The 14,731-nt window shown below is 66.7% G+C and overlaps 2 protein-coding genes across 4 annotated transcripts; one reads left to right on the top strand and one right to left on the bottom strand.

The window, feature by feature from the left end:
- The first annotated feature begins 1,222 nt into the window (after window positions 1-1,222).
- On the top strand, window positions 1,223-5,657 carry LOC141972682 (class I histocompatibility antigen, F10 alpha chain-like). Of its 2 annotated transcripts, none has more exons than XM_074930647.1 (8): window positions 1,223-1,316; window positions 1,691-1,954; window positions 2,687-2,965; window positions 3,041-3,313; window positions 3,396-3,497; window positions 3,652-3,684; window positions 4,405-4,437; window positions 4,611-5,657. In XM_074930647.1, the coding sequence occupies exons 1-8, from the start codon at window positions 1,256-1,258 to the stop codon at window positions 4,622-4,624; spliced, it is 1,059 nt and encodes a 352-aa protein (XP_074786748.1). In that variant the 5' UTR covers window positions 1,223-1,255; the 3' UTR covers window positions 4,625-5,657. The 2 variants fall into 2 exon arrangements, with proteins under 2 accessions (XP_074786748.1, XP_074786747.1); XM_074930646.1 differs by having other exon boundaries at window positions 1,223-1,319.
- Window positions 5,658-7,946: 2,289 nt separating this feature from the next.
- TAP1 (transporter 1, ATP binding cassette subfamily B member) lies at window positions 7,947-14,633 on the bottom strand. 2 transcript variants are annotated; one of them, XM_074930631.1, is made up of 10 exons: window positions 14,433-14,633; window positions 13,420-13,522; window positions 12,996-13,332; window positions 12,364-12,561; window positions 11,367-11,495; window positions 10,758-10,943; window positions 10,067-10,240; window positions 9,248-9,407; window positions 9,039-9,175; window positions 7,947-8,518 (listed from the first exon to the last, which is right to left on the bottom strand). In XM_074930631.1, the coding sequence occupies exons 1-10, from the start codon at window positions 14,527-14,529 to the stop codon at window positions 8,111-8,113; spliced, it is 1,929 nt and encodes a 642-aa protein (XP_074786732.1). In that variant the 5' UTR covers window positions 14,530-14,633; the 3' UTR covers window positions 7,947-8,110. The 2 variants fall into 2 exon arrangements, with proteins under 2 accessions (XP_074786732.1, XP_074786733.1); XM_074930632.1 differs by lacking the exon at window positions 10,067-10,240.
- Between the last annotated feature and the right edge of the window lie 98 nt (window positions 14,634-14,731).

Below are 14,731 nucleotides of genomic sequence, written 5' to 3'. Positions count from 1 at the left end.
GCGCTCTCTGCCCCCCCTTACCCCCCCTCGATTTATACCCCCTTGCCTTGGGTCCGTCCCCAAGGTCGCCCCCACACCTACGAACCCCCTGTACGGGGCGGGGTCAGGTGTGTCAGGGGATGCTGTAATTAGCGCGATCCTGTCGGCCTTCATTAGCATATTGAGGGTGTTCACTTCAATCTCATTTGGTGGCTAACGAAGCAAAGGTCGGTCACCGCACAGATGCCCCTCGGAGCTCGGGGGGGTGCCCCAGAGCAGAACCCTCCTGTCCCCACCGGGCCCCCCCTCCAGCCGCCCCCCGTGTTACTGGGGCGGCCTCGTCAGCTCCGGCCTCCCCTCCACCCTCCCCGCGAGCGGAGTTTCCCCCTGCGAGAGTCTGAGACGCCCCTCGGCTCGGAGGGCCCCCGCTCCCCCCGGCCTTTCTCTCTCGCCCAGGCTGGTTTTCTCGCTCCGGGTTTCTCACGGGCCAGTTTCTTCCAGGGCCGGTTTTTACAAGGCGTCTCTCACGGAGGGGGCAGGGGGAAGCGTCGACGGTTCTTAAAAATACAAACCCCCCAGCGTCCCCCCCGCGCTTCCTTCCTCCCGGGCTCAGTTTTGGTCCCGATCCTCCACCCGCCCCCCCCGCGCAGGGGTGGGGGTGCGGCCAGCCCTGCTGCTTCTTCCACCCGGAGGGGGGGTCCCTGCTCCCCCCGAGGACCCCCCCGGGCTGCGGGTGGGCGTCTGCCCCCCCCCCGGACCTCCACAAACCGCGGGAGTGGCCCAGACCCCCTGTCGCAGCAGGACGACGTTCCCGGCTGGTGGCCCTCCGCCCCCCCGCACTGGCCCCGGGGCTCCGGCCGCGACCCCCGGGCGCCGGGATGGCCGACGGCGACCGCGGCCAGCGCTCCCGAGGGGCTGGTGGCCTCGTCCCACCGCTCCCGGCGCGTCCCCACGCGGGCGGGGCCACGGGCTGAGTCTGCTCTGAGGGACGGCGGGACCGAGGGACACGGGGGGGCCCCGGGCTGGCGGCGGGGGGGTCCCGGGGATCCCCTGCCCCCCCCGCCCCCCGCGCTGCCTCCGGCGCTTTCGCTTTCGCTTCTCAACCTGCGCAGACGGGATCTGCCCGGCGACCGGTGACGTCAGAGGCGAGTCGGGCTGCCATTGGCGGGAGGGCGGTAGCTGCACCAATAGCGAGAAGCGGTGGGGCTGGTGGGCGGAGTTTGCCGGTGGGAGGGGCGGGGCTTGTGTCGGGAGCGCGGCGGAGCGGAGCAGCGCGATGGGCCCGGGCCGGGCGCTGGCTCTGGGGCTGCTGCTGGGGGTCCTGGGCGCGGCGGCGAGCGGTGAGCGGGGACCCGGGAGCCCCCCGGGCACCGGGACCCCTCGGACCCCCCCGCCCCCCCGTGCCCCGATCCCCGTCCTTGGCCCCGGGAGCCTCCCCGCACCCCTCTGCCCGGCACCCCAGGTCTCCCGCCCCCCCGGACCCCCCTTTTCCTTGACACCGGGACCCCCCGGGCTCCCCTTCCCGGGAGCCAGGACCCCCCTCAGGACACCCCTCGCTGCCCCCATCCCCCCCAGTCCCGCCCCCCCGGTGCCCCTGACGCTGCCCCTTCCTCCGCCCCTGCTCCCCTGGGACCCCCCAGCCTCGCTGCCCACCCCCGGGCCCCCTCACCCCTGTCCCCCCCACCCCTCACCACCCCCCGTGTCCCCGCAGGCCCCCACTCCCTGCGGTACTTCTACGTTGGGGTGCGGGATCCCAGCCCGGGGGTGCCCGAGTTCATGTTCGTGGGGTACGTGGACGGGAACCTCATCTCACGCTACGACAGCGAGACGGGGAGGATGGTGCCCCGGGCGGGCTGGGTGGAGGGAGCTGTGGACCCCCAGTTCTGGGACAGGAACACCCGGATCGGACAGAACAACCAGGAGATCAACCGCGTGGACCATGAGACTCTACAGCGCCGCTACAACCAGAGCGGGAGTGAGTGCGGGCTGGGACGGGCTCCGTGGGGCAAGAGAGCTCCCCCCAACCCCCCCCAGCTCCTGCCCTGCCCCCCGCTGCTGCCCCGGCTTGTGCCAGCCCTTCCCTGCCCGGTGTCATTGTCACGGGGCTCCGGCCACCCTGTGCCCCAGCCCGGGGGGTCCCGGCTGCCCTGTCCCAGCCCCACAGTGTCGGGGATCCCCTGTCCCAGATCCTGGGGGGTTCTGGCCACCCCAGCCCAGCGCATACCCCGCCCCACAGTGCCCAGTACGGCACTGGGCACCGCATCACAGCCCCTCGCCAGCCCCACGGCAGCCGAGACCCCCAGAGCCAGAGGGACCCCCACCACCAGTGTCCCACCCCTCGCCCCCCAGTGGTACTCAGGCACCATCCCAGAGGCACAGGGGCTCCCCCCACCCCATCCCATCTCCTGGTCTCCCCCCAGGGCATTTGGGACCCCCTCCCAGCACCTCACTGTCTGTGGGTGCCGTGGGGATGGGTGTCAGTCCCCACCCCCCCAAACCCTGGGTGCAGGGGGGCTGCATGGTGGCTTGACGTGACACCTCGAGGGCTGTGGGCCCCGGGCAGGACGGGGGCAGCTCTCATGCCGGTGCCCGATCCCCCCAAAGCCTCCCGCAGGGCTGGAGTGGGGGGTGCTGCCGGGGGCTCCGCGCCCCACTGCAGGCCCAGGGCTGCCGCAGCCCCTCAGCCCCGTCTCGGGTTCTGTTTCAGGGGGTCACACGCTGCAGCGCATGATCGGCTGTGACATCCGGGAGGACGGGACGTTTATCAAAGGGTTTAATCAGCACGCGTACGACGGGCAGGACTTCATATCCTTGGACATGGACACGATGACGTTCACTGCGGCGGACGCAGCGGCAGAAATGACCAAGAGGAAGTGGGAGGCGGACGGGACGGAAGCTGAGCGGCAGAAGCACTACCTGGAGAACACCTGCGTGGAGTGGCTGAGGAAATACGTGAGCTACGGGCGGGCCGTGCTGGAGAGGAAAGGTGAGGGCGAGCCGGGGGGCCGGGGAGCGGGTGCTGTGGGGCGTGTGCCGGCCCTCACCCGCACCCCCTCCCCAGAGCCCCCCACGGTCCGAGTGTCGGGGAAGGAGGCCGACGGGTTCCTGACCTTGTACTGCCGCGCTTACGGCTTCTACCCGCGGCCCATCGCCGTCAGCTGGCTGAAGGGCGGCGAGGTCAGGGACCAGGACACCGAGCGGGGCAGCGTCGCGCCCAACAGCGACGGCACCTACTACACCTGGGCCTCCATCGAGGCGCGCCCGGAGGAGAAGGACGAGTACCGGTGCCGCGTGGAGCACGCCAGCCTGCCCGAGCCCGGGCTCTTCGCGTGGGGTGAGCCCGGTGGCCTTGGGCACGGGGAGCGGTGGGCCGGGCTGGTTGCCCTCCCCCTCCTCACGGCCCTGCTCTCCCCCAGAGCCGGAGTCCAGCCTGTTGCCCATCGTGGCGGGGGTGGTTGTTGCCGTCGTGGCTGTCGTCGCCATCATCACCGGATACATCACATGGAAGATCAAGTCAGGTAAAGCGCTGGGGCCGGCGAGGCAGAGGGGTGCGGGAGGAAGGCAGGGCCTGGGGGTCCGGGAGGGGCTGCGGGCAGGAGCCGCTGCGCTGTGGGGAGCCCCCGAGCCTGGCGGTGGAGTGCGGTGGATGCTGACGCCTCTTTCCCTCTGCAGGGAGGAAGGACAAGGACAACAACTCGGTGTCAAGTGAGTACCGGTCTGGCTCCAGCCGCTGCCCAGTGCCGGGGCCGTCTCCCGTCTCCTGGCTCTGGTTTCTGGCCGCTGCCGGCATTTCCCGCCCCCCCGTCCCCCCTGTGCCGCCCCTATTCCCAGCCCTGTAGCAGGGACGTGTGGGAGAGGTCGTGTCTCCCCTCCGGCGCTGGCGGCACCGTCACCGAGTCATGGAATCGTGGAATCCCGGGTTGGGAGGGACCTCAAGGATCTTCTGGTCCAACCCTCCTGGCACAAGCCCGGCCTGGACAAGGTGGCCCAGCCCCAGCCCAGCTGAATCTTCAAAGTGCCCAGAGTTGGGGAATCCACCCCTTCCCGGGGGAGATTATTCCGGTGGCTGCTTGTTCTCGGTGTGAGAAATTTCCCGGTTGTGTCCCAGCGGCCTCTCCCCAGCAGAAACTTGTACCCGTTACCCCTCGTCTTTCCCATGAGCCTCCCCGCCACAAGGGAGTCGCCGTCTCCTCTGCAGCCCCCCTGACCACTGGGACGTGGGGGTAAGGTCTGCCCTGAGCCCCGCAGGAATCCCGGCAGGCAATGCCCACCGCTCGCCCCCGTCAGCCGAGCAGGTCCCTGTGTCGGAGCAGGCGACCGTCCTCCTCTCCCAGGGCTGCAGCGCGGCCGTGGCTCCCGGGCGGCTCCTGGCCCCTGCCCGTAGCCAGCCCAGGGCGGCAGCTCACGGTTCTTTCTCTCTCGCAGGCTCGGCCGGGGGCTCTGGCAGCTCGGGCACAGGTACGGCGTGGGACAGGGGGGATGGACGGGGCGGCCCCAGCTCTCTGCTCCCCCGCGGGACCCGCAGCCGGAGCAACACGGGGCTGTGGGAGGGGGACACCGAGACCCCCAGAGCAGCGGGTTGGGGACAGGGTGGCCCTGGGTGACACCGTCTCTTCCTCTGGTCCCCACAGGTTTGATCGCCTGAGCGCTCGAGGAGGGGCCGGCGCGTGGCTGGATGCAGCCCCCTGCCCTCTCACCGGCCGGACGCAGAGAGAGGCCGTGGCTGTGGCGGTGGCTCTTCTGGCCGTGAACTTGCTGTTCGCAGAGGCTTTGGGAATCCTTAAAGACGAAAAGTTTGTTAAGTTGAAGTTTGTAATGCTAAAGTTTGTTCAGCTCAACCAGATTTAGCTGAACATTCGTTACAATCCAATTTGTTACGCTCAGATTTGTTAAGATCATGTTGGTTAGGCTCACGTTTGATAAGCTAAAGATCGTTTAGCTAAGGTACGTTAAGCTAAATTTCGTTAAGGTAAAATTTCAAAAGCTAAAGTTCATTAAGCTAAAGATTCTTAAGGTAAAGTTTGTAACGCTAAAGTGTGTAACGCTAAAGTTTGTTTAGCTAAATTTTGTTAAGCTAAACTTCATTAAGGTCAAGTTTGTTAAGCTCAGGTTTGTTAAGCTAAATGTCGTTTAGCTAAGGTACGTTAAGCTATATTTCGTTAAGTTAATTTTTAAGCTAAAGTTCATTAAGCTCGAGTTTGTTAAACTGAAATTTTTTTAAGCTCACATTTCTTAAGCTACAGGTCCTTAAGTTAAAGTTTGTTACGCTTACATTTGCTTAGCTAAATTGTTTTTAAGCTCAAATTTGTTATGCTCAAATTCTTTTAGCTCGTTTGTTTTGCTCAGGTTCGTTTACCTGTAGTTTTTTAAGATAAACTTTATTAAAGTAAAGTTCATTAAATTTTGTTAAGCCAAATTTTGTTAAGACGAAGTTCATCAAGGTCAAGTTTGTTAAACAAATTTCTTAAGATCACATTTGTTAAACTGAAGGTCGTTAAGCTAAATTTCATTCAGCTCAAGTTTGTTAAACTCACGTTTGTTAAGCTCATGTCTGTTAAGCTAAAGGTGGTTTAGCTACAGTTCATTAAGCTAAAGTTCATTAAGTTAAAGTTAAATAAGTTTGTTAAAATCCGTTAAGTTAAAGTTCTTTAAATTAAAGTTCTTCAGTCTTTTTTTAACCCTCTTTGCTGATGCTTTTAAAACCCGTCACTGCCGTTATTACCGATGTATTTTCATTTTGAGGCTGCAACTGATTTCTGCTCCACGAGTACTTGCCCTGGCAAATAAAATAAACCCTTGTCCCCCCCTCGGGGGGCTGTGCCTCCTCTCCCGGGGCCTGGGCTGCTCTCGCAGCCTCGCCTCGAGCCTGGGCCGGTTTTGGCTGGGGTTGAGTTGATTTTCTGGCTCAGGGCCCAGCAGGGCGCGGAGTTGGGTGTTTGTGACCCCGGCAGCGTTGGTGACACAGCGATGGGCCTGAACAGCGTTGGCACAGCGTCAAGGCCGTCTCTGTCACTCGGCCACCCCAGTGAATAGACGGGGGTTGTGCAGGAGGTCAGGAGGGGACACAACCAGGCAGACGACCCAACCTGCCGGAGAGATCCCCGCCCCATCAGATTGTACTCGATGCTAAAAAGGCAAAAGAGAGGGTTGAGTGGGGCCGGCTCTTCCTCAGGCCCTGGCTGGGTGTCGCTGTCCCTGGGCTGAGGTGGTGTTGTGAGGCTCTCGAGAGAAACGGATAATAACTAACAGAAAATTTATTTTACAACAACCACTTGGCACTCCAGCCATCACTCAGAAAGGGCAGATCCACACGTCGGTGAGAGGAAAGAACTGTCACTGCACAGACTCCTCGGATTTATCGACAATCCCAAGCGCAGGAGGGTGGTGCCTGTGCCCAGTCCTGGCAACGCAGCCTGGGCAAGAGAGACGCGGGCTCCTCTCGGGGTGAGGACGGGTTTGTTTTGCCAATTATCAGGCCTAGCATAAAGGACACAGCCAGCACAAAGATGAACCGATAACCAAATTGTATTTGATACAAAAGGGTCAGTCCATGGGTGAGCGCTGGGGGTACAGACAAGTCAGTCAGATTGTACATAATTGACATCAATCCCACTGACCCCAGCAACGACACCGCACGACCAGCAATGGGGGGGATAAATGGTGACATGCAGTTTCCCGTAGAAGGGACGGGAGACAACCGAGTCAGCAAGCCAAACACACAGAGCAAGGCAGCCACACACTGAATCTCTGCACAGCCCGCGTTTACAACAGCCAGACCTGAGTGGAGCCCAGTCCCAGGGAGGCGGGAGGTCCTTCCCCACCAGGGAACTCTGCACAGGGCATCCACCCCACACACAGACACTGCCCCTCCTGCCAGGGGTCCCAGCTGTTATCCCTGCGTGGGACCCCTGACCTTGGGTTACTCACTGCGGGACCCCCGGGGCTCCTTTACCCCATGGCTCTGTCTGCCAGGCCGGCCCACCCTGGGGGGAAGCCTAAAGGGAACCTCACCCCCCTTGGGAAGGGCTGGGGGAATCACCCGTATGTCAGCCTTAATTTGGGGCTTGGGGTTGAAACCCCAGCAGTTCAGGGGTTTGGGTTGCGGCGGCCGCAGTCGGGTAACGGACGCTCTGAGAGGGACGAGGGGTCCTGCCCCCGGCTGGGCTGAGGAAAGGGACAAACGGCTGCGACGGCTTCGAGAGGGACCGTCCTTCACTGGGTCAGGTTGCTCAAAGGTCCCGTCCAGCCTGGGCTCGGTCACTCCCAGTGAGGGCGTCTCCCCAACATCTTGTTGGGGGTGGCCAGTGCCCTGCGGGGGTGGCTACAGCGCTGGTGGCAGAGGTGGAGCCCCCCGGGCCGCTGCGTTCTGGCAGCAGGACCTCGCTGCCTGGGTAGAGCCCCGTCGCGGAGATGCCAAGAGCCAGGCCCCTGGGGACCATCAGCGCGAGGAGCACGTAGAGCGGGAGGCAGCAATGGGAGCGGTTCAGGTAGTCCTGGGCTGGGAACGTCCCTGGGAGCTGGTCACAGCTCGGGGGGGCCGTGGGGGAGACACGACGTACGGGTGGGCTCGTGAGGGAGGGGTGGAACCGGCCTGAGCACTGCAGCCCCGCACAGGCCCTTCACCCGCGGCGGTGATGCGCCGGGATGGAGCGCGGGAGCCTCTGGGCTATGAAGGACGGTGGCTGCGGCCTCACGAGGGGGAGGCAGCAGATTAATCACCTCCCCCCGCGGCGAGCGCCACGCGCTTCCCGGGCCGGCGGCCACAACCCGCGGGCGAGCGCGTGGCTTCGGTGGCCGAGACCCCGCAACCAGGCTGGGCGGCTCCCCCCGGCCCCCGCGACCCCGGGGGCTCCTCACTGAGCCATTCTGCTTTATTTGGTACAAATTTCTGTCCCAATGGGGCCACACTTTTCCCCCCAGCCCCCCACTGCTGCCCCCACCCCTGCAACCCTTTTCCCCCGCCGCTCCAGCGTCCCCCGACACACCCTGGGTACAAGCGGAAGGATTTATTTCAAACTCCGTGTCCTGTGGCCAGCCCTGTCGGTCACCACCCCCGCAGGCACCTGCTGGCTCCCGGTGTCACCCGATGTCACCGTCCCACGGCAGGGACAGGGCTCCCCCCTCACAGCTCTCACAGTCCCTTGTCGCAGCTTTTCCTGTCCCCACACCTGCTCTCGCTGTCCCCACCCCTGCTCCTCCTGTCCCCGTTGCAGCTTCCAGTGTCCCCAACGCCGAGCCTGGTGGCCACATCCCATGTCTCCTTGTCCCCACCCGTATTCTCACTGTCCCCTTCCATCGGTGTTCCCAGCTCCTGCTGTCCCTCCCCCTCGTTCCCCGCTGTCCCCCGTTGTCCCCCGCCCTGCAGCAGGTGCCAGTAGCGGCTGCCGGGGCGCAGGAGCTCCCCAGGGGACCCCAGCTCGTGCAGTCGCCCCCCCTCCAGCACGGCCACCCTCTGCGCCCGCGTGGCCAGGGCCACCTGCCCGGTCACCAGCAGCACCGCGCGCCCGGCCCCGCTGGCTCCGAAGATCTCCTGCTCCACCTGGGGAGGGGGACATCGTCAGTGGGGACCCCCCGGGTGTGGGGATACGGGGTACGTGGGCACTGGGAACCGAGGGGACACGGGGAGTGGGGATCCAGGGCACATGGGGGACATGGGGCACAAGGATACAGGGGACATGGGGACAAGGACTGAGGGGACATGGAGAGCTGGGACCCAGGGGATGTGGGGACAAGGGACACAGGGGACACAGGGATTGGGGATCCAAGGGAAACAGGGGGACATGGGGACTGGGGACAAGGGACTTGGGGAACATGGGGACAAGGGATGCGGGACCCCGGGGACATGGGGAGCAGAGACCCAGGGGACACCAGGATTGGGAACAAAGGGACCAGGGACCAGGGGTTCATGGGACACTGGAAGAGGGGACAAGGGGGAAAACCCCCCCTCCGGACATTGGGGCTCCTGGGAGACAGACCCAGGGCACACCAGGACTGGGGGCCAAGGGAACCCAGGGACCCAGGGGACACGTGACAAAGGGGACACGGGTGTCCCCTTCCACCTGCAGCTGGCTGTCGGCGTCCAGGGCGCTGGTGGGCTCATCGAGGACGAGGACACGGGGGTCCCTCACCAGGGCACGAGCGATGGCCACCGCCTGCCGCTGTCCCCCGGAGAGCTGCACCCCCAGCTCGCCCACCTCTGCGCGAGACGGGGGTCAGGGTGGGGACGCGGGGACACGGGGATGATGGGGGGGGGGGGGCCACCTCCTACCTGTGTCATAGCCCTGGGGCAGGCGGGTGACAAAGGCGTGCGCACCCGCTCGGCGAGCTGCCACCGTCACCTGCGCCCGGCTCCAGGTCCCCGGCCCGTAGGCGATGTTGGCGTGGAGCGAGCGGGAGAAGAGCACCGGCTCCTGGGGGACGGCGGCCACCTGCGGCGGAGGGGACAGCTGGGGACACGGCAGGGGACGTGGCGGGGATGGCTGGGGACACGGCAGGGGACATGGCAGTGACATGGCAGGGAAGTAGCAGGGATGGCTGAGGACTTGGCGGGGAGGTGGCAGGGGACAATGCAGGGACGTGGGGATGTGGCTGGGGACATGGGGACAGAGCAGGGGACACTGCTGGCATGTGGTGGGGACAGGGCGTGGGCCGTGGTGGGGACATGGAGGGGACAGCTGGGGACGTGGCAGAGTTGCAGCAGTGACATGGTGGGGACATGGGGGTGATGGCCGGAGACACTGCAGGGGACACGACACGGACAGCTGGGGACACAGTGGGGACACGGCGGGGATGGGTGGAGACATAGCGGGGACACAGCGGTGACATGGCGGAGATGGCTGGGGACACAGCAGAGATGCGGTGGGGACATCTGGGGACGTGTTGGGGACATGGGACGTGTCGGGGATGGCCGGGGACACCTGGGGACGCAGCAGGGATGCCTTGGGGACGTGGTGGGGACACGGCCTGGACGTGGCAGGGACGTCTGGGGGCACGGGGTGGTGGCGGGGCCTCGGTGGGGCCAGCCGGTGACACGGGGGGGCAGTGGGGACCCGTTGGGGACATCGCGTGAGCGGGGCGGTGGTGGCACCTGGCAGCGCAGGGTCCGGTGCTGGTAGGCAGGGAGGGGGTGACCGTCCAGCAGCACCCGCCCGGCCCCCGGCGGGCGCAGGCGCAGCACCAGGGACACCAGGGTGCTCTTCCCCGCCCCCGGGGGGGCCACCACCGCCAGCACCTCCCCGGGGCGCAGCTCCAGGGACACGCCCTGGGGGGACAGAGGTGACACCCCACGCCCCCTCCCTCGGTGTCCCCGTGCCGTCCCCGTGCCCTCCCTGACATGGCCCCACCCTGTCCCCATGGCCCCCCACCGTGTCCCCACACCCTCCCCAACACCCCTGGGTCCCCATGTCCTTCCCCGCCATGTCCCCATGTCCCCACCATGTCCCTGTATCCCCCCACCGTGTCCCCACACCCTCCCCGCCTCCTCTGTGTCCCTGTACCCTTCCACAACATGTCCCTGTGTCCCCCCACCGTGTGACCATGTCCCCCCACCATGTCCCCGTGCCCTCCTCACCACCTCTGTGTCCCCATGTCCCCCTACCATGTCCCCATGTCCCCACCACGTCCTTCTGTCCCCCTCCCAAGTCCGCACAGTGTCCCCATGAACTCCCACCATGTCCCATGTCCCCACCGTGTCCCCGCACCATGTCCCTGTCCCCATGCTCTCCCCACCACATCCCCCCACGGTGTCCCCGTGTCCCCTGCCCTGTCCCTGTGCCCACCTTCAGGACGGGCTCTTGGTGCTCGGGGTAGGAGAACCAGACGTCCTCCAGCTGGAGGTGGCCCCGCACGACATCGGGTGCCAGCGTCCCCGCGGGTGTCACCTGCTCCTCCTGGTCCAGGAACTCAAAGATCTTCTCGGAGGAGCCCACGGCCTTGGTCATGTTGGGGTAGTAGTGCAGCAGGACCTGGGGACACAGAGGGGACATGGGGACACAGGGGATGGGGACAGGGATGCACCCAGGAGGGAATGGGGACATGGGGACACGGGGAATGGACATGGGGACATGGGGACACAGGGGATGGGGATGCATCCAGGAGACATGGGGACCTGGGGAATGGGCATGGGGACACTGCTGGGAGGGCGTGGGGACACGGAGGACATGGGGACATGGTGGGGGGGACAGAGGAGGGCACAGGGACACGGTGAGGCCAGCACAGGGACGTGGCAGGGAGGATACGGGGACACAGCAGGGGACACAGGGACATGGAGAGATGGGCACGGGGACACAGGGATGTGGCGGGGAGGGCGTGGGGACATGGGTGGCCATGGGGACACACTGGGACTGGCACGGGGACACGCAGGGAGGACGTTGGGGACACGGGCTCACCTCCACAGCCTCGGTGAACTGCATCTGGTAGATGAGGAAGGTGACGAGGTCCCCGGTGGTGATGGTCCCCAAGGCCACCAGCTGTCCCCCGTAGCAGAGGAGCCCCAACTTCAGGGCCAGCGCCGAGAACTGGGGACACCACAGGGAGGTCACTGCTGGGGGACTCCAACGGGGGGGTGGCCCTGTCACCCTCCTCACCCTGGGCACCTCTCCAGAGGGACACCGAGGTCCCAGCCTTGCTCTGTCACCTCCCCCGTGCCACCACGCTCCCCCCATGTCCCAGAGATGTCACATCCCCCATGTCACCGAGCCCTGTGCCCCACAGCCCCCGTGCTGTCCTGCCGCTGGGTCCTGGTGTCCCCACCTCATCACGTGCCCCACCCCTGTGCCACAATGTCCCCATGTCCCAAACCCCTGCATGACCACGTTCCCCCAGCTTCGGGCCACCTTGTCCCCGTGTCCCTCAGCCCCGTGCCACCATGTCCCTGTGCCACCCCATCCCCATGTCCCATCGCTCCCCCACATCACATCCACCTGCCCCCGTGCCACCGTGTCCCCGTGTCCCCCAGCCCTGTGTCACCACGTCCCCATGTCCCTCATCCTTGTGCCATCGTGTCCCCCAGCACCGTGCCGCTGTGCCCCCACGTCCTGTCACCCCCACACCATCACATCGCCCAGCCCCATGTCCTCATGTCACCACATCCCCACGTCCCGTTGTTCCCATATCTTCGTGTCCCCCAGTCCCATGCCACCATGTCCCCATGTCCCCAGCCCCGTGCCAGCCCATCCGCACGTCCCCCAGCCCCGTGCCACCATGTCCCTGTGCCACCCCATCCCCACATCCCATCACTCCCCACCACCACGTGTCCCCAGCCCCGTGCCATGTCCACATGTCCTGTCACCCTCACGCTGTCACATCCCCCAGCCCTGAGCCACCCCATCCCCATGTCCCCAGACCCCGCAGCCCCCCCGTCCCCGTGTCCCCGTGTCCCCAGACCCCGCTGGCCCAGACGCTGCTGGCGTAGGTGGCCGCCTCCTTCGCCTCCAGGCGCTGGACGTGCCGCAGGCGCTGGTGGTACCGCTCGGCCGCCCCGGCCTCGTGGGCGAAGCTGCGGATGGTGGCCATGGCCTGGAAGGTCTCCACCGCCACCTTGGTGGCACCCGCCAGCGCCTCCTGCACCTGCCGCGACAGCCCCTGGGGACAGCGGTGTCACCTCAGGGCTGGTGGGGACAAAGAGGGGGGACAGGGGGAGCAGGGAGGGGACAGGGAGGGAATGGGGGGAGCAGGGAGGGGACAGGACGAGCAGGGAGGGGACAGGGAGGGGATGGTGGGGACAGGGAGGGGACAGGGAGGGGACAAGTGGGCATATGGAGGGGATGGGGAGCAAGGAAGGGGCAGCGGGGGGACAGCAGGTACGGGGGACAAGCAGGCACAGGGAGGGGACACGGAGGGGACGGCAGGCACACGGAGAGGACAGGGGGCATGGGGAGGTGAGCAGGGGTGCAGAGAGGGGACAGTGGGTGCAGGGAGGGGACAGGGACATAGGGAGGGGGACAACGGGCACAGGAGGGGACAGCGGACACGGGAAGGGGACAAGGGACCTGTGCCGTGTCCCACAGCCCCGGTACCTGCTGGATCTGGCCGATGCCCCGGGGCAGCAGCAGGAGGACGGGCAGTGACAGGAGGGTGACAAAGGCCAGGTGGGGGGACAACCAGGCCATGGTGACCAGGAGACAAAGGCCCCGCGCCAGGTACCACAGCAAGAGGCTGAGCGCCTCGGCCACCGCCGCGTGGGTGGCCTCCACGTCCCCCGTCACCCGCGCTGTCACCGCCCCGGCCCCCGTCACCCGCAGCGAGGTGACATCCCGGCGCAGGACGGCGCCCAAGACGCGGCGTTGGAGACGCCCCAAGGCCCGGCTCAACGTCCCCGTGTAGGTGACGTCGCAGGTGAATTCGGTGACGGCGCTGCGGGGGTGGCACCGGGGGGGCTCAGCCTGGGGGACGCGAGTGGCCCCCCCGCCCCGCGGGACACCCCCGCTGCCACCGTCCTACCTGCTGAGCCCCAGCAGCGCCATGGGCCAGGCGGCCGCCACCTCGTCCTCGCTGGCCACCCAGTCGGTGACGCGCCCCGTGAAGTAGGGGACGGCCACCTCCCCTGGGGGGGGCACGACACACGCGGCGTCAGGGTGAGGCGCCCCCCCCGCGGCCGTCTGTCACCCCCGCCAGGGTGCGGGGACCCCGCGGTGGGACCCCGAGGGGCTGCTGAGGCATCTGCTCCCCCTGACCCCGTCCCACTGGGTGCTGCCCCCCCCGACGAGCTCACAGCACCCCCCCCGGGTGCTGCCCCCCAAAACGATGTGCTGACCCCCCCACATTGAGTGCTGCCCCCCCCAAGCTGGCTGCTGACCCCTCTGTAGCTCAGAGTATCCCACCCTTGGGTGCTGCCCCCCCACAAGCTCAGAGAGTCCCCCCCCCAGGATACTGCTGCCCCCCCGAGTTGGGTGCTGCCCCCCAAAGCTTAGAGCATCCTCCCCCGGGTGCTGCCCCCCCCAATTGGGTGCTACCCCCCCATGCTGAGTGCTTCCTCCCCCCCCCAAACTGCCCCCTGACCCCCTCCCAGCTCAGAGCATCCCCCCTCCCCCCACCTGGGTGCTGCCCCCCCCCAAAGCTTCATCCTGCCCCCCCCAAGCTCAGAGCATCCCCCCACAGGATACTGCTGCCCCCCCAAAGCTGGGTGCCGCCCCCCATAGCACAGAGCATGCCCCCCCCACCTTGGTGCTGCCCCCCCCAAGCTGCATCCTGCCCCCCCCAGCTCACAGCACAGACCCCCCCGCGTGCTTCGTGCACAAATCTGGGTGCTGCCCCCCCCAGCTCAGAGCATCCCCCCCCCCCCCAGGTGCGCCCCCCAAAAGTTAGGTGCTCCCCCCCCCCAGCAAGCTCAGAGCACCCCCCCGGGTGCTCCCCGCTGCTCCCCCCGAAATCTGGGTGCTCCCCCCCCGCTCAGAGCATCCCCCCCCGGCTGCTCCCCCCGGCCTGGGGGTGCCCCCCCTCCAGCCCCCCGGTACCGAGGACCGAGGCCGCCATCAGCGCCGCCACCCCCGCGCAGCGCCGGCGCTCGGGGCTCAGCAGCGCCAGGAGCCGGCGGGCGGGGGCCGCCCCCATCGGCCGGGCCCCCCCAAACGCTCCCGGTGCCGCTCCCGGACCCGGGCCCGGGCCCCCCCGGCAGCCGCCGCCGTCCCTCGGAAAACGAAACCGGCGGGGCGGGGCCGGCGGCGGCTGCGCAGGGTCCAGCCCCGGCACCGGGGGGCACCGGGGGGGCACCGGGGGGCACCGGGGGGGGCAGCGGGGGGTCCCTGCGGGTCCC

This window comes from Athene noctua, chromosome 34 (assembly GCF_965140245.1).
Source record: "Athene noctua chromosome 34, bAthNoc1.hap1.1, whole genome shotgun sequence".
NCBI classification, from domain to species: Eukaryota; Metazoa; Chordata; class Aves; order Strigiformes; family Strigidae; genus Athene; species Athene noctua.
This window is presented reverse-complemented; position numbering and strand designations above follow the sequence as displayed.